Source organism: Podarcis pityusensis (assembly GCF_964106645.2).
Source record: "Podarcis pityusensis genome assembly, chromosome: 9".
NCBI lineage: Eukaryota > Metazoa > Chordata > Lepidosauria > Squamata > Lacertidae > Podarcis > Podarcis pityusensis.
In genome coordinates this window covers 5,304,911-5,329,971 of record NC_138034.1, presented here as the reverse complement: position 1 = coordinate 5,329,971, position 25,061 = coordinate 5,304,911, and the positions used below count along the sequence as shown (strand labels likewise).

At 46.1% G+C, this 25,061-nt stretch overlaps 2 protein-coding genes across 12 annotated transcripts in view; one reads left to right on the top strand and one right to left on the bottom strand.

Annotated features, from left to right (window-relative positions):
• The window catches only part of JAKMIP1 (janus kinase and microtubule interacting protein 1), a 96,540-nt gene extending 83,425 nt beyond the window's left edge, over positions 1-13,115 (bottom strand). For 5 of the 7 annotated variants that reach the window (XR_013990114.1, XM_081019909.1, XM_081019908.1 and 2 more), the window contains exon 1: positions 13,017-13,115. The gene's annotated coding sequence lies outside the window, so the exon portion shown is untranslated. Of the gene's footprint in view, positions 1-326; positions 1,630-6,468; positions 6,651-13,016 lie in introns of those variants that run through there. The other 2 variants (XM_081019906.1, XM_081019905.1) reach the window with 2 other exon arrangements.
• WFS1 (wolframin ER transmembrane glycoprotein) overlaps positions 1-25,061 on the top strand; it is a 198,981-nt gene that overhangs the window by 155,949 nt on the left and 17,971 nt on the right. Inside the window, exons 1-2 of one of the 5 annotated variants that reach the window (XM_081019899.1) lie at positions 22,409-22,519; positions 24,943-25,038. In XM_081019899.1, the coding sequence (XP_080876025.1) occupies positions 24,948-25,038 (91 nt within the window). In that variant the 5' untranslated portion in view covers positions 22,409-22,519; positions 24,943-24,947. Of the gene's footprint in view, positions 1-22,408; positions 22,560-24,942; positions 25,039-25,061 lie in introns of those variants that run through there. The other 4 variants (XM_081019900.1, XM_081019898.1, XM_081019901.1 and 1 more) reach the window with 4 other exon arrangements.

The window sequence follows — 25,061 nt, the reverse complement described above, 5'->3', positions numbered from 1 at the left end:
TACCACAGCTCTCATCTTTGTATGAAGTGTGATTAGGAAAAAGGGATGCCTTGATACACACCTCAGCTGCTTCCACTATGGAGGTTAAAACGAGAAAACTACACCCACCTGGATCCTCAGCCTCTTTAGCTGTCGCTGGCAAATGAGTAGACTCCTTACGCTCAAATTCCCCTCATTTACTTCTGGTGTGATAAATCATAAGGCAGAAACACAGTCATGGCTTTTATTGTATTCATATAGATTTTGAACAGCTATTGTTTTGGAAAGGTGTTATATTTGATCTAGGGCAATTATAGTATTGTCCATGTGTGCATAGGAAAACTTACTGAAATATACGGCTCCTTTTCCTAGCAGACAGCGCAACAGGCAGTCAAGCACACCTGATTCCTCCTTCCTCAAGTTGTTAGGTGTGGATTGTTGGATGAGGGGTCTATTTCACAGTTCCCATTCATCAACTTTTGGGGTCACTAGCGTCGTGCCCTTATAGCACCTGAAAACTTTCTGAGTCCTGCCTCCCACAAAATATGGAAAAGGTCATTATCCAACATACACACCCACCCACCCAAAAAAAGTACGTAGAGCTGAAAGAGTGATGCTCTCTGCAACTTCCTCTTTCATCTCTATGCATTTTTCAAAATTCAGACTGGCACCTTGGCAGCTGAAGAAAAGGTAGAATGGCTGAGAGACTAGGAGGGAAAGGGGAGCAATCTGAGAGGAGAGAGGAAAGCACAGTGCGGGAGGGGTGGGAGATACAGAAAAGAAAAGGTCCTATTTAAATGGCATTATTTTCCCCTAAAGGGCCTTCTCTCACTCCCCGCACCAACCATGAAATTACAGATCACATCTGTCTCCACTGATTGAACCATGTGTTCGCCATCACTGCCATGATACAACCCCCCCCCCAAAAAAACGAATCTGAGGCACAGATCCAGACAGATCATTGTAGTTTCTACAAGTAATCCTCAGAAAAACACCATCAATTTTGTGTCTATGAATGTGTTCTGTGATTTGTTGGTTTTCATATCATCCTAAGTAAAAATCATGATGGTAAATAGACTCATAGAACTATAGAGCTGGAAGGGATCCTGGGAGTCATCTAGTCCAACCCCCGGCAATGCAGGAATCTCAACACAGCCTCCCATCCAATTTTAAACCATACTGGACCCTGCTTAGCTTTGCAAATGTGCTAGCAGTTTTACTGGATCAATATTTTCTGCACTGTTGACAAGCACTAGATCTGTAGATCATTAACACAGATTTATGGAAGGCATGGATACTTGACATCATGTGCAAGGTACTCTGAAATCCTAAAGTTGGGGTTTAAAACAGCTTGCCAGGTGTTGCTAAAACAGGAACTCCTCCTCCCCAACTCTAGTCTGCCCTGATGCTGCCCTGAGTACTCCATTCTGCTCACCCACCCAGGTCTCAGTGATACAGACCAGATTGGCCTCCTCATCCACAATCAGATTATGGATGAGGGAGGCTGACCTGGCATTCAACAGCAGCCACAGACCTGAGGGCTGGCTGACAGGACAACCACAATTCCCCAGGTTGGAGGAGGGGGTGACATGCAACAGTCAACAACTGCCTGTGCTGTGTGCTCCTTACCTGGCCTGCCCCATCTCCCACACAATATCTAACCTCCCACACAATACCTAACCTTACCCCTCTGCTCTTCCCAGCTCCTCTCCTTCTAGGCACATCTCCTCTCCCTCAATAAAAACAAACACCACCAAAAAAACCCCCACACAAATTGAAAACAGTAAAAACAACTGTAGCAGCAAAGCTGCCAGATGAACCAGTACAACATGTGCAACTATCAGGTCAGGAACCAGCTTTTTGGGGCTTCCGGGGAGTGTCATGGCTGGTTAGCTGCATCTGTCAAGGCGATGTCAACAGACGTAATTAAGTGGTGATTAATTATAGTTCCTGTCGGTCATTTCATCTATGAGGTACAGAGATAACAAAGGGATTAACTTCTGAATGCTCTGGAAGGATTACTCCCTCTGTGGGACTGATAAATCTTTGAGGAACTCAGACAGGTAAAAGACCAGGGGTGGAAGAACTGTAACCTTGCCCTAGCACCACTTAAGAGCCACTAGAGGTTAATCTCTAGGGCAAAGACCAGCAAGACCTCTTTTCTGCAACTACTTTTGAAATTCCTATAGAAACTATATTTACGGAAGTTATCTGTCGGTTAAAATGTGCATGTAAAACACAACTCAAAGGCTGGCTTAAGAGAATACATCTTTGAGGGGTTAAAAAAATAGTTTTCAGGAAGCTTACCTTGATTTACATTCCAAAAAAGTTTATAACACCTGTTTCTAACAGCCAAGAGTTTGTCCAGTTCTGAGAAGTTTTCATCTTGTTTAGTTCTTCTTTTAATCCTCCGATTGAAGGGGGTTTATTGCAATGCAAAATTATATGGCTGCTGGCTGTACTTGCTGTGGGAGCATCGGAAGGCTAGAAATGTGTCTTATCTGAGCAAGGACTGTGTAAACTTATTTTAAAGCACCCAGGACTGAAAGAAAATGTCAAAAAAATAACCTGCTGACTGTTGCAGTTGTACAACAACTTTTAAATGATCAATTAAAGGAATTAAGATGCAGACACTGATATGGGGAAATGTATTGGACAAAGCAGAGACAGGAGAAGATCTTGGGGGAAAATACCAGTGATGATGTGCAAGATCAGGAGGATGGTTCCATACAGATGGCTGAAGATTTATAGCTCTTGGAAAAAATATTGATGATGCTTGGCCAGTCCTAGAGGATGGTTCCATACTGATGCTTGAAGGAGTAGAACAAGGTAAAGTTGAAGCTAAGATGTTGGAGAAGAAAGGACTCTGTGCGCAATTTGGAATGAACTCAGAGGAAAAAGCCACTAAGCCTCCTGCAACACTTCTGGAAAAAGAACGGAAAAGCAAGAAACTGAAACTTTTTTTAAAAAAAGATAAGGATGTAACACATGGCCAACAGGAAAGGGAATTGGAAGATTTGTATATGAATTTGGGTGTGAATTAATGCCTATACAATTAGTAACCAATGATAGATTATTGTTTTATTATATAACCACAGCAAAGAAACTCTTGAGGAATAAAAAAATAAGGCCTGCTTTTTTTTAATATTGGAGATAAAGCTGGGATGTGAGTCGGGAGGAAGACTACTGCTGACCTTTACTTATAATAATCATTGGAGAAGCTCTTTTGGACTTCTTGGTTAGAAAGGAAAATGAATGAACTTAAGGTGCCCAGACGGAAGACTGGGAAAACTTCAGCTAGCAAAGGAATAGCTGGATATTACTCGGGATTGAACATTCAATTATTTTGAGGAACTCTTGTATATATAACTGACAGATGGATAGTTGGAAGTCACTTTTACTTATTGCCTTTTTCTTTTTTCTTAGCTTTTTCTTTATCTTTTTATTCGGTTATTATTTCCTTTAATATTCTTTCTGTCTTATTTGTTTTGTTTCTGCCTCTGCTTTGTTCTGGTCTTTTATTGTATTTTGAAAAGTTTTAATAAAATATTTTTTTTAAAAAGGAACCAGCTTTTTCGCCCTCCTCTCGTCTTCACAGGGGGGCACTGGCGAAGGAAGAGGAGTGCGGGAGGAGCGCAAAGCCCCTGGCAGCGCGATCCCGGAGGGGTGCCATCGCGGCTGCCCCCATCCACGTCCCCGCAGGCGGCGTGCCACGCCCCCAGACGCACACCACGCCCCAGTGGGTGGTGTACCACACCCTCAGGACACGCGCCATGCCCTTGTGGGTGGTGCGCCACGCCCCTGGGACACACGCCAGCTGCGCCCCCTCCTGCTCTCCACCTCCCAGTGCTGGAGCATGAAGCTTAGCCACTGCAGGGGGGTGGCAGGGCTCAGCCTCCCTCTCTCCTGTTTACCTCTCTGCTACAAACAGCACTCTCTTGGTTCCCGGACCCACATAGCATCGGCCCCATCTTAGCTTTCTAGCTAGTACTGCAGCCAGGAAATACAGACTGGCCAGTTTTTCATAGGCCATTTATGGTGTGTCTGTAGCCTTCCCAACACACTTACTATCCTTTCAGAGTGAGGGTCCCAGACTGTAAACACCTATTCCTGCTGGGAGATTTCAATGCCAGAGTTGGGAATGATCATCACACATGGGATAACTGCGTAGGCCACTTTGGAATTGGCAGCATGAGTGAGAATGGATAAAAGCTGCTTGAGCTGTGCTTGTATCACAGCCTCTGCATCAGGAACACATTCTTCTCTAACAAGGCAAAACATCGAGGATCCTGGAGACACCCCAGGTCAGGCCACTGGCACCAGATGGTCTTGATTGCCACCAGGAGATCTGGTGACTGAACTGTGTTCATGTTACACTGAGCTACCACAGTGCCAGCTGCGACACGGATCACAGATCACTCCCTAGTAGTGAGCAAGATCCATCGCCAGCCAAAGACAGTTCATAGCACAAAGTATGGCTTGGAATCAACACTAACAGAACAGTCGTACCTGAACTTTGTGAACGCTTCTCTGATACCGTTGAACAAGCTGTACTGAACTGCCCAAGAGATAGCATTGAAGCAAGGTGGAACTACATCAAAGAGGCAACCTAGAACACAGCTGTGCCCTCTTGGGCAAAATATAGCAGCAGATCCCCAACTGGTTTGAGGCTGGCATTGAGGACATGGAGCCTGTTATCAAACAAAGATGTGCTCTTCCAAGCCCACTTCCCAGCATGTTCACCTCCTGTCTTAGCAAAGTCTACGCTGGCTTGGTCATGTCCACAGAATGGAGGATGGAAGGATTCCCAAGGGCGTGCTCTATGGACAGCTGGCTTTAGGCACCAGGCCTGTTGGCAGAGTGCGTTACCAAGCTGTCTGCAAACGGGACATGAAGGCTGGCAATATCTGCTGCTCTGGCAATGGTACAGTTGGAGGCAGTGGATGATGAAATGGAAAAGACCTTTGCACAGGTCTCTAGAGCAGGGTTCCCCAAACTCGGGTCTCCAGCTGTTGTTGGACTACAATTCCCAAACATCCTTGACCTCTGGTCCTGCTAACTAGGGATGATGGGAGTTGTAGACTAAAAACAGCTGGAAACCCAAGTTTGGGAAACCCTGGTCTAGAGAAATAAAACATCCAAGTGGCTGAGTTGTGTTGGAGGAGGAGTGGAATGAAGCCATGGATGGAGAAATTAAGAGGCATATTGAGCTGGCAAAGACAGAGTTGAAAGAGAAAGGATTATGTGTATAATTTGTACATAAATCAAATATTGTACAAATGTCATAAATCCAGTTAGTGGCACCCCTGGAATTTCTCATTACCAGCCCTTACTGTGGGAAACCAGGATCCCCAACACATTTTATCCAAGGTGCAACAGAATAGAATAAAGCAAATGTCTAAAAATTGACACCAAATCAATTTATATTTACAAAAAAATGGAAATATCCTCACACTTGTTTCTGAATATTTGCTACCACTAGCCCTGGCAAGTTCCTCAAGAAAGGAATTCTGCTGCTATATTCAATTCAGGTACATTTGATTTACAACAGGTATTGAAGACATATGTGTTCTAGAAGCATACTGCAGTCCTAAAAAAATAATAGTTCAAAGTGGGGGAAACACCAAAGGTAATATACTAGAACTCAGGTTACAAAAGGTTGCAAGAGAAACAAACTGTCCTTAAGTTACCAAGAAGCTTAACGTACGCTTAGCTAAAAATAGACAGGATACCTAAACCGCAAACAGAAAATGACAAATCCAATACCTGTAGGGCAAATAATACTACTTTCTGTCCCAGCTGATCAACATCACTCCTGTTGCCTGTGTCTGAAGTCAGTGAGTTTCCTTGCTCTCAGGGCCACCGGCCAAAGATCTAGCAACAGATTGGCACCCATCGATGTGTAATGTGGGAAGAGATCCTCCGATGAAGGCATAAAGAGTTCAAGTGGAGGGGCATCCCATCCATGAGCTGAATTAGATAGACTGAAGAAGTGGAAGTGGCAGGCAAGGAGTCCCCAACCACTGCTAAGAAAGAAAGTCTTCTGCCATTTTAAGAATGCCCCTCGTGCCTGAACTCACATATCCGTTTTCTCTCTGAAGGCAGACCAAGCTGCAAATTACATCTTTTATTTACTGACCACTCCTGAATTTTTAAATGAGCAGTTCACAGCATGAAATAAATGGCGACATCCAAGCCCAAATACCAAAGATACTTGGAGGACCTCTGACGGCAAGGAGCTACGTAGGCAAAGCAGAGACGGTTGTATCTTGGGTCGCTGTAGGGCCACGAGAAGGGCCTCCCTCCCGGGTCTCAAGGGCCAAGCTGGAGTCAGGGGGAGAAGCATGCCTGCAAGTATTTGGACCCCAATTCATCCATACCTTGCACTTGACTTGGGAGTGGGTAGGCAGGCAGCTATTCCCCCCCTCTATCCATTTTCTCTACACCTAGAAGACTTTATACATTTCTATCATGTTTCCTCTTACTCACCTTTTCTTGAAACTAAAAAGGCCCGAATGTTGTAACCTTTTCTCGTAGGGGTGTGGCTCCTTCCCCTTGATCATTTTGATTGCCCCCGTTCTGAAGCTTTTCCAGCTTTGCAGGATCCTTTTTCACGTGAGGTGGCCATAGTAGTGGTCGCACCATAGATTTGTATCACAGCATTATTGGAAGTTTTGTTTTCAATTTCTTTCCTAAATACTGTTAAAGGTAAAGGTAAAGGGACCCCTGACCATTAGGTCCAGTCGTGGCCGACTCTGGGGTTGTGGTGCTCATCTCGCTTTATTGGCCGATGGAGCCGGCGTACAGCTTCCGGGTCTTGTGGCCAGCATGACTAAGTCACTTCTGGCGAACCAGAGCAGCGCACGGAAACGCCGTTTACCTTCCCGCCGGAGCGGTACCTATTCATCTACTTGCACTTTGACATGCTTTCAAACAGCTAGGTTGGCAGGAGCAGGGACTGAGCAATGGGAGCTCACCCCGTCACGGGGATTTGAACCGCCGACCTTCTGATTGGCAAGCCCTAGGCTCTGTGGTTTAACCCACAGCGCCACCCGCGTCCCTAAATACTGTTAGCATGTGTTAAATAAGTATTTGGAGGGGAGGTCTCATTGCGCATCACTTGCTTATACTGAATTGCATTTGCCATTTCACCTAGTTGGGAGAGACCCTTTGATAGCTCCTTTCAGCTCCCTTGTTTTAATCACCTTTAACCATTTGGTGTCAACAAACATGGCTATCTCATTGCTACGCCCTAACTACAGATCATTAAACAAGGTACTATGCACAACTCCCAACCTAACCATTTTGGGGACTTCACTTTCTTGATCTGTTCACTGGCAGAACTACATATTTATTCTTGCTCTCAGCTTATAGGGTTTTTTTTTAACTCATGACCCTAAGAGGACCTGCCTTCTTATTTCATGACAGCTAAACTCTGAAAACTTTGGTGAGGTACTCGGAAAGCTTTTTGAAACTCTACATAATACAAACCAGATCAGCTCTGTGAATAAAGAACTACAAAAAGGTTCATGAGATGAAATCCAGGGCCCACAGAACATGAAAGTGGCAGAAGATGGGGGCACCAGCAAATTAGCATCCAGTACTTCGGCTGGCATGTACATGCCAAGCCCTCGGGAGCCAACATGGTTGCCACAGCATCCTTTCTTATCTTAAAAAATCTTTTATAGCTATAGGGCAGCTGTAAAACCATGTAACGGCTGCTCCGCAGCTGTAAAAAACAATAATAAGATGTTGATATTATTTTTACTTTAAAATTTATATTATCCTATTCTAAAATAAAACAGTGTTTATTCCAAAGTAAATGTGCTAAGCATCATGACAGACAAACCAAACTCCATTTTATTCTGGCAGTCTAACTGATCTTAAAATGCAAAACTGCACACTGGGTTGGCAAACTCCCCACCCCACAACATTTAAGGAATGTAGAAATGGTTATAGAACACATTGTAAAGAGGCATTAATTATATGCTCCACAAGTGAAGTAATAGGCTTATAGGTCTCCTATCTAAAGGGGGGCATTATACAAGCATTAATTTCAGGGTCTAAAGTTGCCTAGCTGCATCACTGGCTGCAAACAACAATTTTCAGTGAACTACATACAATCATAGAATTGTAGAGTTGGAAGGGAGCCCAAGGGTCATCTAGTCCAACCCCCTGCAATGCAGGAATCTCAACTTAAGCATCCATGACAGAGGACCATCCAACCTCTGCTTAAAAAACCACCAAGGAAGGAGAGTCCATAATTTCTCTTGAGTCTGTTCCACTGTGGGGCAGCTCTTACTGTCAGAAAGTTCTTCCTGATGTTTAGCTGGAATCTCCTTTCTTGTAGCCATTGGTTTGAGTTCTACCCTCCAGGACAGGAGAGAACAAGCTTGCTCCACCTTCCATATTTGTATGCTTATGTGATGCTACAAGATTTCATATTGCATTGTGAATCTGCACACCTTTGTTTGTTCATTGCATATAAAACTATTTTATATTTGTCATTTAGTTCAACTGGCACCTTACAAATCACTAGTACATTTCCAAGCACAATTCAAAGTGTTGGTGTTGACCTTTAAAGCCCTAAACGACTTTGGTCCAGTATACCTGAAGGAGTGTCTCCACCCCCATTGTTCTACCCGGACACTGAGGTCCAGCTTCAAGGGCCTTCTGGCGGTTCCCTCACTGCAAGAAGTGAAGTTACAGGGAACCAGGTAGAGGGCCTTCTCGGTAGTGGCGCCCGCCCTGTGGAACGCCCTCCCACCAGATGTCAAAGAGAACAACAACTACCAGACTTTCAGAATACATCTGAAGGGAAGCTTTTAATGTTTGATGCATTTCTGTATTTTAATATTTTGTTGGAAGCCACCCAGAGTGGCTGGGGAAGCCCAGCCAGATGGGTGAAGTATAAATAATAAATTATTATTATTATTACTACTACTACTAGTGCAAGTTGCTTGATATAAAGAATATAAGTTTGTAAGTGATCAGTGTAAAAAATTCAAAGCTGGGTGGATGTGAGGATGGATAGGTCACAAAAGGTTTGGGCACAATCACTGCATGTCTATGGCCAAATTTAATGCTTTAAACACAAAGTACACAAAAATGCTAAGGTAACTACTTTGCTCAAAGTAGCTTTCTCACAAGCATAGGGTGACCAGGACTCATTTTCCTGAACAAATTCTCCATGCACACAACTGTTAACGAATTACACTCACGAGACAAACCCTCATTGATGTGGCTTCACTCCTCCCTGTGTATCAACTCCACTGAAGACACAGTCAGCCAAGAAGAGGGATGTCCACCCTCGCAGGGATCTCAGCCAAGCGGTAACAGGTCCCTCAGCTTACTGATTACAATGTGAATCTTCCTTGGCCCTTGCCATGGCACACCTAGCAGAGGTTTGTTTGCCTAATAAAAAACTGGGCAAGTGCTTCTGAGCAGATACGCTTGGTGCTGCTCCTGCTCTTGCATTCTCTACAGTTCAGGAAAATTTGAATGGAGGAGGAAGCTCACCAGCGGGGACAGGGGATCCTGTCACTGGCAACAAACTTCAAATTCTCATCTGTCAACTGACCTGCCACTCCTGCAGATGACATCAATCCTGCTCTGAAAAAGGTTCCCAAGCTGCCCTCAATTGCGTTCCCCCTCTACTTTACCACTGAAAAAACACCAACAACAGAATTGTCCACATTCAAAGCTGTCCCCATGACAAATCGTCCCAGCCCAAAACTGATTTTTCTATGGCTGACTACAAGGCACAAGCATAGGAATTGGGGACTCAAACAGCAGCAGCAGCAGCAGCAGCAGCAGCAACCACTTCCTTTTCTTTTTTAGGGAGATAACTTTTTAAAATGACTTTTAAAAGGGACTTCTACAGGGGGAGGGTGCACTGCAGAGCAAGTCACACCATTTAATTCAGCCTTGGATGTTCGAGAGGTTTACTGTATGCTTGCAATTCCACACATGAGTTGTGTGTGAGGAGTGCTGCTTCAACCACTGTTAAGCCTCAGCTCAGTCCTCAGCTTTCAGCATCCGAAAGGGTTAGGGTTAGGGTTAGGTCATGCAGGCAGGTTTAAGCCCCAAACTTCTCATTACACAAAAAGTAATGCATTGTACACAAAAACCAGACATTAACCACAAGCAGAGCTACATGACAGGTACTGATGGGGCCTAAATAAACTTGAGCAAAAAACAAGTTCTATGTTCAATATGAATGCTGCAAGTAGTGGAATATAGTACATATGTCACACAGTGTGTCTGTCAGTAAATCACACAGTTCATACTGTGACCTCAGTACATCCTTGGGTCCCTCACCCCTGGATGATGCAAACTTACTCCCACTTTGGAAATAACTGGAAATATTTTCTAAGCCATGAAAGACCCGCAAGCACACTATCTTTAGAAAACAATGGAAACAGGGTTTTTTTTACCCCATGTCTACAAAATTTCCATGAATTTTACTTCTGTATCCCAAAGAACAACAATACAAATGTAATGTTCCTATGTGCTCAGGATTCAGAAGTATAATTTCCAAGATAAATGGAATGGCTCCTAGACAGGCCGTCTTTCTAAAAGTTGAGCTTAGAATTAATGGCATAATGTAGACTGGAGCTCCCACACCTCTGCTGTAAATTCTGGGAGCAGGGTAGGACCATTGCCCTCATCCTTTTCTTGAGAGCTTTCCAGAGGAATCTGGCTGACCACTGCTGGACTAAATAGACATTCATCTCATTCAGCCTAACTTTGCTGCTGTTATTTATGCATGCGCCAAGTAAAAATACATTTACACTTTGCAAAGTAAAATTCACTTTACAACAGAATATTCAGCTACAGTCGTACCTTGAAAGCCGAACGGAATCCGTTCTGGAAGTCCGTTTGACTTCCAAAACATTTGGAAACCAAAGTGCGGCTTCTGATTGGCTGCAGGAAGCTCCCATCGATCGTTCGGATTCCAAAGAACGTTCGCAAACTGGAACACTCACTTCTGGGTTTGTGGCGTTCAAGAGCCAAAACGTCTGAGTAAAAAGGCATTCGGGAACCAAGGTACAACTGTACTTCTTATTGTTCAAGTGGTACCTAAGCATCTCCCCCCCCCCCCCCCCCCGGCCACAATTTAGGTTGTCACAAAATTTTTGAGAAGCCAACACGAATAGTGTGCAATTTAGAACGAACAGCAGAACAAGAATGGGGGAGCACTGCTGTGCAATCAGTTTGGTCAAAAACATAAAAATTAAATAAGAACTAAAACCTAAATCAGGTAACATTCACCATGTGTACCAAGATGCACTTCATACCACACGGATATTAAGTACGGTAACTCACAATTTCTTTCACTGGACTACTTTGCAGTAAATGGATGTGTAAAGCACAAGGGAAATGAACGTAAAGTTCAAATATACATCTCACCCCTGATGTCATTTTAGACACTGGGTTCATTAAGTGCTATTTAAAAGCAAGTAGCACTTAAAAGAAAAAAATGGCTGGCAATACAGCATCTCTAACTGGATAATAATAGACCTTAGAAGCCACTAATTTCAATTAAAGCAAGTATCCATGCCTTCCATAAATCTGTGTGGTCACAGAGGCCTAAAATCTGAAGACCGATTGCAGAACTCAGGATACAGACCCCACATTTGTGGACCATTAATATGTTAAAAGACAAAACAAAAAGCAAACTGTAAGGAAGTGCAAGAAGAAAATCAGTACCCTCAGCAAAGTCTGCAAAATTATTTTAAAACCGCCATTTATTTAAAAAATCTGCATGACACTGTATTACATAAGAGTTGCCATCACACAACACAGTTCAGTGGGAGCAAAAAAGGGCCTCTTCTGAAGTTAATAGTACTAATTGAAATTCAAAACTTTGTCAGTTTGTATGGGAGGTGTTCCAATGACTGACCCTTCAATCCTAAAGCTACAATGAACTCAACACACACACACTTCCTCATAAAAATGTCTCTATATGCCTTGCAACATCAAACTAAACTCTTGGTGACAACTTACAGGGTCCGTGAGATCCTTAACTCCTGATGCTTTGATTTTTGATAAAAGCAGTCACTGGACCCTCATCAAGTCTTTCCTTCTGCCCAGTCTAAACCCCCCTCCCGCCAACCGCTATGTACCAATATTGTACAGCTTCTCCAGAAAAACAAACAGCTTTTGGGGGGTGGGGACAATTTGGATGAGGTGAAGTGTAAACACTCCACTTTGAAGCACCACTTCTCATATCTTAGCCTGCGACCACTTCAGAGTGAAAATAAAATCTTCACACATATCCTTGGTCCCTCATGAATCATTCTGCAGATCAGAAACAATACTGTTTTCTCAGGAGAAGTTTGGGATCCGAGCACCCGACCCCATCCTGCTCTGGCTCTCTCCAGAGAAGGCTCCGCTCCCGCGCGGGACCAGCAGCCGATTCGGGTCGGCGGCACCCGCGACCACCCGGCCCCGGGCGCCCCTCCCCGAAGCAGCCAGGCCGGGCGCGGGGGGCTGCCGGGCCCCTTGCCCTTCCCTCGGGAGCAAGGCCCCTCCAGCCCCGCCGGTGCGAACCAGGTGGCGGAGGAGGCGAGGCAGCGCCGGGTGGGCCGCCAATGCCCGCACTTGACCCGCGGATTAGCCGGGGGCTCGTTTCCAGGAGCAGCGCAGGCTCGCCAGGCCGCCGCACCCCGGGGAGCGCAGCGGATCCCCCTGGAAAAGAGGGGCGCAGAGAGGGGAGCCCGCCTTCCCTCCTCCCGTCTGGGGCGGGTGCGCCCTGCGCGAAGCAAGCGACGCCGGCATCCTCTGGCAGGAAGGATGCGGCAGCGGCAGCAGCAGGGTGGCTCCCAGGCGGGCAACGCCTTCCTGCCTGCCGGGCGAGGCGCACTTGCGCGCCCGGGGTCCGGGCCGAGCCCTTCCCCACTCGCGGGGCAGGTCGTCCCCGCCGCCCGCCGAGCCCCCAGCCCACGCGGCTGCCCGCGGCTGCCCGCTCCTCCCGGGCGTCTCCTGCCGCTGCCCGGGGCCCCCGCCGCCCCCTCCTGGCCGCGTCCACTTGCCTTGGGGGAAGCCGAGGGTCCCGAGGCAGCCGGGCGCCGGCAGAGGGGAGCGGGGCGGGCGGCGGGCGCGCCGCCTGCCAGGCTGTGCTGCGCTGCGCTGGGCTCGGCTCCGCGCTCCTCCCCGCCGGGCTGCGGCGCAGCTCCGCCTCCCAGCGCCTTGAAGCGCGCCGCGCTCGTCGGGATTGGCGCCGGGCCTCGCCACTCCAGCGCGCCGCCGCCGCCGCCCTCGCCTCGCCTCTCCGCCGCCTGCGGCCGGGGCTCCGGAGGATGCTGAGGAAGAGGCGCTGCGCCCGCCGGCACCTTCGCGCGGACCCAGCGCGATTGAGAAGCGCCGCGGCGGCGCCCGGGGAGTTCCGCGCTCCTCTGGGGCCTCCTGCGGGCGCCGGGCTAAGGGGACGCCGCGCGAGGTGGGCCTGGGACCGGATCCAGCCACGCTTTCCCTCTGCCCTTACGTGCGCGCACCAAGGCTTCCGAATTGGCCCGTCCCGGGAGACGCGCTCGCCGCCACCCCCCCTTTTCTACCTCCGCCCCCCATCATTCCTGTACCCGCAAGAGCTCCCGGCGCAATTAAAAGAGCGGGATGAATCCGTTTGAAAGAGCGCAGACGCGCACACTCTGAAGGTGGTGCTTCTCACCGTGGCCCCTTCAAACTAGAATTTTTTTCCCCGTGGAGCACCACTTTTCGTAGAGATTTTAGCACTCGCCCTCAAGAAGTGCTTGAGGGACGGGACCTCCACCCGGGGGGCAACTACGTGTGACGCTGCTGCAGGGATAATTACACGTTTATCTGGTTTTTTAAAGTAAAAGTAACCTGCGCTTTATATCATTTCCAATTAATTGCAATCTTACAATGACTCGCTTTAACTTTTTATGGCAGCACTCAAACTTTTGTAACCTGCATTTTTATATGCACTGCAAATAATAGTGACATGCTTCATAGTGAATAATGGGCTGGTCCCGTTATTGGGAAAAATCAGGCCTCCAATACTTCGCCCAGTAGCTGCTCCGCCATGCGCAGAAATGCTCTCCAGATGCTGCAGAACCTGAGAGCCCATAAATCAATGGCACAAGCATGGGCGTAGCCAAGGGAGGGCGGGCAGCTTCCCTCATAAGTAAATCAATAAAAATACGTAACTAACTGAGGTTCTGCCACCCCCCCCCCCATAAATCCTGGCTGTGCCCATGGGCACAAGTAGGATGACAAGGATATTTGTGCCAGCCACAAGATGCAAGACCCCTCTCCTGGTATGGGACTCTGCCACTCACACACTGCATGCCCCTCAGCTGATCAAGCTCTCTTGCTCATGGCAAGGAAGAAGCAGCTGAGATACATTTCAGACATGGTAAATCATTGTATTTAGCTGTTGATATGGTGCTGTGGTCTAAACCACAGAGCCTAGGGCTTGCCGATCAGAAGGTCGGCGGTTCAAATCCCCACAACGGGGTGAGCTCCCATTGCTCGGTCCCTGCTCCTGCCAACCTAGCAGTTCGAAAGGACGTCAAAGTGCAAGTAGATAAATAGGTACCACTCTGGCGGGAAGGTAAACGGCGTTTCCGTGCGCTGCTCTGGTTCGCCAGAAGCGGCTTAGTCATGCTGGCCACATGACCCAGAAGCTGTACGCTGGCTCCCTCAGCCAATAAAGCGAGACGAGCGCCGCAACCCCAGAGTCGGTCACGACTGGACCTAATGGTCAGGGGTCCCTTTACCTTTACATCTTGATGTTAACAACCAAATATCACTCGGGCCTACTGGAAACCCATTGGATCTATCAACCTCTAAGGGTGGACCATCCTCACCTGGGTAGGTCCCTCACCTCTGCAGAGGGTGCTAAACCAGCAGAATCCCTAATCTGTCCCAATTGCCCAATGTCAGGAACACACACACTCTGTATCCCCTCACATCTGGACAGAGCAGAGAGAATTTATATACAGCACAGCAACTTGCCCTCCCTGACCCAAATCTGCCCTGATGCTGCAAGGAGTACCTAGGTGGGCACAGACGGGTGAGACCAACTCTGCCCTGCTCACCCACCCAGGTTTCAGTGATACAGACCAGATCAGCTTCCTTATCCATTATCAATTCATGGAAAGCTGGTTTCATCTGACCTGAGATAATTTATTATGTAATCGTACTGATTGCTATTGCTATATTTTATTGTGGGCAAAATGAATGCACAGCTGGATTGTTGTCAATACAGGGGGGATTTTAAGTTGTACTTTTTATGGGAAGAATGGTGATGAAACTACTTTATTTAGAATGTGAAAAGCTCAACAGAAAACTCTCTTGGCTGCTTCAGGGCCTTGTCCCTAGAGCCCGTGAGCATTTTGTAAAACTTGGAATGGAACTGTTTTGATTCTGGTGACCTGGAACACGTAAAACACAGGCTGAATTCAGCTGAGTTTTAAGAAAGGGCGTGTATAGGAAAGGGGAAATCACAAAGGAGTAGTGTACACGAGCAGGGAGAAAGTCAAGCTGGCCAAAGCTCAGAATGAATTGCAAGAGAGGTTTTAAAATAATAATAAAAGGTTTATTCAGCTATGTTCAAAGCAAGAGGAAGAACCAGGAAGTCGTAGGTGTGGAGAAGATGGAAAAATGGCATTGGGTGAAAGGGAGAACTGCTTAACACCTGCTTTGCCTCCTGTCTTCACCTGAAAGGAAAGCAGTGCCCAACCTGGTGATAACAGAATAAACGATGGAGAGAGGGAGGCTGCAGCCCAAGATAGGAAAAGAACACCTAGCTACTTGAAACATACTGTATTGGCCTGAATATAAGCCGCACCTGAATATAAGCCACACCTTTAAAATTGGGGGGACGGGACACAAATATAAGCTGCTCTATTCCTTGCTGCTTCTAGCTACATACTGGGGGGGCGGAGGGAGCTGCACTGTGTTGCGTCCGGCCTTTCCCCTTCTTTGCTCTCTCCCTTCCTGGCCTTGGAGAAGGGGAGGACAGCGTGTGGGGCGGGCACCGCTTCGCTGCTCTCCTGGATGCATACCGTAAGGTCGCAAATATAAGCCGCACTTTAACCTTTCACGGTCAGAATTGGGGGGGGGGGGGAGTGTGGCTTACATTAAGTCCGATATGGTATTCAAATCTCCAAAAACAATCTGGATCTTTTAACTTGGTGGACAAATCTTACAATCATTTTTGGTCATTTCTTAAGGGTCTCTACTGAAATACATATGGGTAAAGTCTGAAACAGAAATACAGTGGTACCTCGGGTTACATACACTTCAGGTTACAGACTCTGCTAACCCAGAAATAGTACCTCAGGTTAAGAACTTTGCTTCAGGATGAGAACAGAAATCGTGCTCCGGCGGCGCGGCAGGCCCCATTAGCTAAAGTGGTGCTTCAGGTTAAGTTTCAGGTTAAGAACAGACCTCTGGAACGAATTAAGTACTTAACCCGAGGTACCACTGTAAAAACTTTGGCGCTACCATCATCTTGACTGATGCCACTCTACCCATCTGCCACAGACAGACAAATGGCCTTAGACCAAACGTTTAGATCTTTATATGTATATTTTTCACTAGTGACAAAAAATTAGCTCTATAAATACTTCTGTTTCCCTGGGGGCCTCTGACAAGAATGCCTGCGGGTTGGAGACCATCAGGGCAATATCATCAGCAAAGATATTTAGTGAAAAACTCTGCCCATTTCTCAATATAACTTTTATTTTCTGGTTATTCTGGATGCTGTTAGCTAGGACTTTGTTTGACAAAGCAAGTAGCAAAGGTGACAAGGGACAACCTTGCTTCGTGCCCCTTTGTGTGTTCAGAATATCCAGATCTTGTCCATTTACCCTTACCACTGCCTTGCTATTGCTATACAGTGGTACCTCAGGTTACATACACTTCAGATTACATACGCTTCAGGTTACATGCTCTTCAGGTTACAGACTTCGCTAACCCAGAAATAGTACCTTGGGTTAAGAACTTTGCTTCAGGTTGAGAACAGAAATCGTGCTCCGGCGGCGCGGCGGCAGCGGGAGGCTCCATTAGCTAAAGTGGTGCTTCAGGTTAAGAACAGTTTCAGGTTAAGAACGGACCTCCGGAACGAATCAAGTACTTAACCCGAGGTACCACTGTATAAATATTGTAAAATGAATATAAAATCATGTCCAAAGTTCATTTTAGAAAGTAATTGAAATAAATATTCCCTGCTTTCCTAGCAGAGTCTTAAGCTTATTGTTTTTCTTTGTCTTGCTGTCCTGAGCACATCCAGAGGGCATATTGACTTTGGATCAACAGATAGATGAGAAAGATAAATTTTTAACATATGCTGTTTTGCAAGATAAATATCATCTACCAGAGCCTAGGACTTGCTGATCAGAAGGTCGGCGGTTTGAATCCCCGGGACGGGGTGAGCTCCCGTTGCTCGGTCCCAGCTCCTGCCCACCTAGCAGTTCGAAAGCACATCAAAGTGCAAGTAGATAAATAGATACAGCTCCGGCAGGAAGGTAAACGGCGTTTCCGTGCGCTGCTCTGGTTCGCCAGAAGGGGCTTAGTCATGCTGGCCACATGACCCGGAAACTGTACGCCAGCTCCCTCGGCCAATAAAGCGAGATGATCTCCGCAACCCCAGAGTCATCCACAACTGGACCCAACGGTCAGGGGTCCCTTTACCTATCAGATGTAAACCTGCAACTACTACACTTGTTAACAACCTTGTTTGCATCAGCAGCATTTACAGCTTCTGAGACACAGGTGATACTAGAACAATTGGTCAAATCCTTTGAAATGAAAAAAACCTGTGATTAGTTTTTATAGATATTTGTTATAAATGAATCAATTTGATATGCAGATTTTAAGAAATGAGTGAATAAAGGATTGGAGGTTCCTATATTGCCTAGACAAAGGGAAAGTGTTTTAGCTCCTGTAGCAAATGTGTCAATGGACCTTAAACTACGATTTATATAACAAAAAATAATGTTTAGAATTTACTGGATTCCACTATGCTAGTACTGTATAGAAAAGGACTGTCTAAGTCAACATGTTGTTGGAGAAGTAGTAAGGAGATTGTTTATTTAAAATACATGATTTGACAACATTCTGCGTTTATTAAGTTTTGGGAAAAATAGTGGATAATATAAATATAATTGTGTGGGTAATTTTTTTTCAGGGAAATTTTTTTTTTTGAACTATGTACCTACTATATGGAATTCGACAACTGAACACATAAATAGATCCTTCGTGCCATTACTGTGACCAAGAGACTGATACTGATGCACTGGCTGCATTTAATCAACTGATTGAAGATATGACCACACTTGCAATTTATGAACAGATTGCTTATAGGTGTAGACTTTGCATGGACAAGTATAATGATATCTGTAACGCATTTCTACAAAATATAGTAGGCTAAATATATATACCTATATGTATTTGGATAATAATATTACTTATCTTTAAGATAAGTATATATGGAATTGTAATTGTTAAATTTTATAATGATACAATTCACATTTTCCTTCTTATTTTCTTTTTATTTTATTCAATTAAACAATTATTTAAAATAATATTTAAAAAAAGTAATTATAAAGGATTAGGAATTTCTATGATAATGGCTAACCTAAAACAGAACGAGAGATCAATTTTATTTTTTAATAAACGAGCACTCTTGATTTGAATTTAGGTGGGTTAGTTCCTCCATAGCAAAATAGAAACAACAAGAGAATTAACATAATTTGAACACTTGATTGTGGGACAGATCACTCACATTGGTAGAATAGTAACCAAATTAGATAACAGGATTACAAAATGCTGAGGAAAGGATTTGGGTTACGACATAGGCGTAGCCAGAATTTTTGTCTGGGGGGGCAGAACCTCAGTTAACTATGTATTTTTTTATTTAGGGGGGCAGCTGCCCTTCCCTGTCCCCCCCACCATTGGCTACGCCCATGCATTACGATAGTGAACCCACAGAATGGGAAAGAATATGGAACAAGATTCCTGTGAAATCAATCTCAGCAAAGTTTCAATATAATATAATATTATAATATAATATAACCAGTAGGTGGCACTGTGCACCCATGAATTTCCCACATATTAACCTCAATCTCCGCCCCAAATGCTGGCTCTGTGAAAAAAACATAACTATGTATATTTCTTGTTAGCTGCCAGGGTGGTTATGGCAAGAAAATTGAAATATTTAGAGGGATTTAGTAAGGATTTATGGTATAGTCAAATCTGGTCGATAGCTATTGCTGAAAAACTAACCCCAAAATTAAAGGTATACTAGCGGGCAAACAATCAACATTTAATTTTCTACTATGCGTTGGGGAAAATTATTATTATTTATTATCGATTACTACAATGCATCCTGTAAAACATTCTACTCTTGGGAATTCTTAGTAACTTTTCAGCTTTAAGTGAGAATATAAGATGACCTCACTGACAATATTATGATATTTATAAATAAAACAAATCATTTTTAAAAATCACCACCCCACAACACCAATAATTATTTTGGTGACTTAAATTTGTATTTGGTGTATGTGTGTTTAATTCTAATTTGCATTCAGTTGAATTGTTCACCCCCCTTTATTTCTTTATTGATATAATGGGTCAGGCCTATGACCTGTAACTACAGGTTGCTGACTTGACTACAGTATTTGACTTTATAGGAACAAAACATTTTCTGGTGCTGAAGAGAAGCAACGAGAAACCATGCTGAGCTCTGCCCGTTAAGTGATTTACTGTATTTGTATACGTTATGGTTACCAGATGTCCCCGGATTTCATTTAACGTCCCCGGATTTATATTTTAAGTATTGTAGATTTATTAGTAGGGAATGAATGTGGCGTGATTGGTTCAATGGCATAAGACACATCATATGGGGACTTCCGGTGAGGCAAAATGCCGGGCGCACAGCAGTGAGCAGCTCCTGAAGCCAGCCAGAGCCAACTGCGCTACCAGGCGGGCTCCGGGCTGCTGAGACTGCTGCCGCCACTGCCAAGGGGGAACCGGGGACTCCCAGCATGTCAACTGGGGGAACCACTGAACCTCCCCCCCCCCAAATTAATCCGGGAGCAAGAGCGCCCAGCCACCTGGCCAACTGCCCACTTCTTTTTTTAAAAAAAACTTTTTAAAATATTTTTTTTTCTCTTTTAAAAAAAAAGTGTCCCTGGATTCTTTGAAAAAAATCTGGTAACCTTATTATACGTTTCAGAACTAACTTCTAACAAATTGCTTTATTTGTCCACTAGTAAGCTATAGTCTGTGGGTTAAACCACAGAGCCTAGGACTTGCTGATCAGAAGGTCGGCGGTTTGAATCCCCGCGATGGGGTGAGCTCCCATTGCTTAGTCCCTGCTCCTGCCAACCTAGCAGTTCGAAAGCACGTCAAAGTGCAAGTAGATAAATAGGTACCGCTCCGGCGGGAAGGTAAACGGCATTTCCGTGCGCTGCTCTGCTTCGCCAGAAGCCGTACGCCGGCTCCCTCGGCCAATAAAGCGAGATGAGCGCCGCAACCCCAGAGTCGGCCACGACTGGACCTAATGGTCAGGGGTCCCTTTACCTTACTAAGCTATAGTCCAAAATCAGAACAAGCAGATAGGATTGTGTTGGCTATGCTGACTGCAGTTGGGCCTGAGACTAAAAGGAACCCAAGGAATTTCTCAAGTACTGATGCATTCCGGTCATTTTCTTCCACAAATTTTATACCTAGAGATAGTTGTTGTATGCCAGAAATGTGTGCTGCGAAAACTGATAATCTCGTAAAAGCGTCAGCCTTCACAACATCTTCCCTCAAAATTTGGCCACACCATTTTATTAACTCATTCTGCATTCTTGTAGATGTGTATTTAGCGTTGCGCATTTAGCCCATTGTTGTAAACTATGAGTTACAGCTCATGGTGAGGCAGGCTACAGGTCAGGGTTTTTGCAGGGTGCTGGGCCAAACCACAGGTTAGTGCTGCAGCAAGACTGGTACTGTGGGTTAAACCATAGAGCCTAGTACTTGCCGATCAGAAGGTCAGCGGTTTGAATCCCTGCGATGGGGTGAGCTCCCGTTGCTCGGTCCCAGCTCCTGCCAACCTAGCAGTTCGAAAGCACATCAAAGTGCAAGTAGATAAATAGGTACCGCTCCTGTGGGAAGGTAAACGGCGTTTCCATGAGCTGCTTTGTCATGCTGGCCACATGACCCGGAAGCTGTACGCCGGCTCCCTCGGCCAATAAAGCGAGATGAGCACCGCAACCCCAGAGTCGGCCATGACCTGACCTAATGGTCAGGGGTCCCTTTACCTTTAAGACTGAGGAAGGAGTGGAGTGGAGCGGTGGTGGTTTTGGTTCTGTGCACCAACATGATTGCTTCTACTTGCCGAGTTATGGTGTGGCTAAGCATTGCATGGAAACCTGGCTTTTCAGTGACAGTTGTGCAATTCAGAATTTTTCTTTATTATCCACCATTTTGGAAATGATTCTTCTCAGTTTAAAGAGAGAGGTTGAAGCATGAATGAATAGTAATAGCTGCTAATCTTTGAGTTAGAAAGTACTATTCTCATAGCAGATGTTAATCAAAGTTGCAGACAGAAGGCAAAGCAATGAGTTTTGCTTTTTTAAAAAAAGCAGCATTAGCATTGGGTGCCTTAGTTTCCAATAGAAAAATTTCAAATGCTCTGCAACAACACAAGATTTTGAGTGGTATTAATTAGCCACCCGGGTTTGAGGTATCACTGAAATGCGCATTTTTGGGGGCGCTGCAAAACATGAGGGTTGGGCTCTGCAAAACTTTGGCCCGGTTCGGAGTAAATGGGAGAATGGGAGTGGTGTTACTACGAACCCTGGTTGGACGTCGCAGTTACTCAGTTCGGGGGTGCTGCAGCAGAAAGCAAGGTTTGGCCTGGAAATGCTTGCAAAGCTATTGCGGGGGATCCCCGATGTTGGGGTTCCAAGTTAATACAGCAGGAAAACCTCCCGGGGCAAGAGCCGGCCTTGTGCGCCGCCCTCGCGCCTCCCGGCCTTTCCCGGGGTGCGCAGGCCGAGGGGCGGCCGGCGAGGGGCGGGCAGGAAGCAGCTGGGCAGCGGAGCTCCTCCCGGGCCGGACGGGGAGGGGCTGCGGGGACGCGCGGCCAGCTTCGCGGGGACTCGCCCCGGCGCCCCGTCCGCGCCTCCAGGTGAGGCGGGTGGCTGAGGGCTCCTCCCCGTCCCCGCTTGGCCCTTCCCGGCGAGGAGCGGAGAGCGCCTCGCGGAAAGACTTCCTCGGGAGTCAGCCCCACCCGCCGCCGGAGTTGCTGCCGGGAGGAGGCGGCTTTCCCCTCGGCGGGGCGGGGCGCGCTTGGCGACGAAGGGGCGGCCCCCTCGCGCTCCGGGCGCCGCCGCTGCTGCTGCTGCTGCTGGTTGGGCGCGCTGCTCTTCGCTCCGGGAGCTGCTGCTCGCTGACCGGAGGAGCGAGGGCGCGGCGGCGGCGACGGGCAAGGTTGCGCCGAGTGGCTCGGGGCGCCGCGCCGGGTGGAGGCCGGGCGACCCGGAGTTGCTCCGAAGAGGCGGCTCTGCCGGGCGAGGTAACTCTTTGGCGTCGAGGAAAAAGGCTCACCGCGTAATGTATGTCTCTTACTCAGCATATTTTGGAGCGGAGCCTGGCGCTTCTCAAGCCGCGCTTGCTAATTTATGAGAAGCCACGTTAAAATAAATCCCCAGCGCGTCTTTTCGGGCGCCCTCCGCTCTCCATTTTCACTCCCTCGTTGGATTCCCCTCTCCCAAGCGCAGAACCAGAAAGTTGACATTTCTTCCATCTCACCCTCGCCTTTTGTGGAAACCTCTCTTAGCGGGGTTGCTGTCTGAACAGACAATTGTTCCGATTTCATTTTGAACAGTAAAATGTGCCTTTTCCAAAATCTTTGGCTCCGAGGCGGTTAGTTCATTTTGGCACGCAGAGCGAGCTGCTTATTTATTGGCGGCGGTGAGGGTGAGGATAAACGGGGAAACCTTCCTTTCCCTCCTTTCAGCTTTCCCCTTGCAGCGCCCGCTTCTTGCATTGAGAATTTGCCCTTGTTTTATAGTTCTGGAAACTCTTTGCTTGGGCCACAAGCAGAAATGGAAGCTGCTGGCTGGAGCTCTGTCCCTGCGCCGCCTTTCGGCGCTCGGCTCCCGTGCGCAGTGAGCTGGCTCCGTGTCCTGCGAGAAATTCAAGAACTAAACCGGACAGCTGCAGAGTGTCCGCTGAACTGACCTTGTAAAAACAATTCTGCTTGTAACAACCTAATAATGTTCGATGGATATTCTGAAACTTTCATAGGCTTCATATTTTCAGATTTGTTATTTTATAGGATGTTAATACTTGTAGTCTGCTCTTTGCATTTGAGACTGCCTATCCTAGAGGAAAAACTGGCTGTCAGACGAATAATTATGCCCCTGGGATAACCAGACTCCAGTTTTTGCCCATAGTTATCTCTATGGAATCTTGTAAACAAGACTCCTTCCCTCTAGTTGCCAACATGAGTAGCTAAGTGCTGGCAGGATTGGAGCCAGATCTGGGTGACTGAGAAGCAAGAGGCAGGCTTGGGTGGATCCTGAGGTATGTGGAAGTATAAAACAACTTCTTTTTAAATCCCAAAGGGGCACCCCCACCCCAGAAAAATCCACTGACGACTGAGAATGCTTCAGGGGCAACAAAATGTGTCATTTCTGTTGGGCAGGGGGCAGAGAAGGAAATTGCCCATTTTGAGCTCCTTATTGTGTCCTGGATAGTACTATTATTGTAGTCTAGCTGGAATCCTGAGCAAGAACACTCCAGATAGGATACTGCAGCATTTTTCTGTAGGTCCCTCTTGTGTTCCTTGATCATCTTAACTGGCAATAGAGGTTAGTCAAGTATTTTTTAAAGCATCAATCTAATCAATATATAGTATTGATTATATAAGCCACTAGAAGCAATACAATCATCAGCTGGTTTGAGACTTGCAGTTAGCTAAATGCAACAAAATGTTTCAGTTTGGAGTGCATCTGTTTGGGGTTCTAGCTCCACACCTGGTGAACATGCTCAGTCCTATTGGCTGCTTTTGTTGCTGTTTTCTCTATGGCCAAGACACATTTATGCCTGGCTCAGTTTCCCCACTGATGTTTATGGACATTTATTTCTTCCTGACATTATTTAAAAACAGCTTCTCATTGTGAACCAGGCAGCTCCCTCTCCAGACAATGAGATTCCCCCCACCCCATGGATATCTAAATACCAAATGATATAGCTATGGTTCTCCATGCTCGCATTTCAACTGCTCCATTTCATTTCCCTCATCACCCAGTTTACAGGCTGCTGCTGCTTCTTCTTCTTTGTTTTCAACCTTCCATGCCACTGATCTGTTATGGGGCTCTTTGGGGGATTCCTCTGTTAGGTTCCCCTTCTTTTTTTATCCCCTGCACAAAATGTTCACTGCCTGTAGTCTATTTGGTCAAGCAGCTGACAGGCATGCGAAACCCCATAAGGAGGAGAGGGTGACTACTAATTTCCTCTTCTTGCATGCAGATCCTTGTAAACAGATATCGGGTGGGTCAAAATCTCTGTGTGTTAGAACTTACTACACCTCCTGATATGAGCAGCAGTCAATGTTATGAGCTTCTTGCTGAGTAAAAACATGTACCTTGAATGAGAGTGAATGCTTAGAGACGATCTGGTGTAATATGACCCATATTTACTGAAGGAGGGGGCCAGTTCAGGGCTCTTGTTGGAAGAAGAATTGAAGAAGTAGGGGGAAAACAATTTCCAGCATGATCCTATGCATGCTTCCTTGGTAAACTGGAATAGGATTGCCGCATTTCTCTATGAAATACATTTTGTAATTAGTTTGCATTTCTCTCAAAAGATAAGCATTAGACCTTGATCAATTCCATATGCATTACTATTTTATTATTTTCATGGTTAAGAAATTAAAAAACAGCACACAGTGGCTATAAACTTTCTCCAGTCTCTGTTATTTCTAATCTGTAGGAGAAATGGATTCCAAACAAGATCCTGCTTCAGGCATCCATTACACTCAGCTTGGAAGATCCCAACTAAATGCAGCTGCTGGTGCTGAAGGCCAAGGTGAGGGAAATCAGAAACCTTGA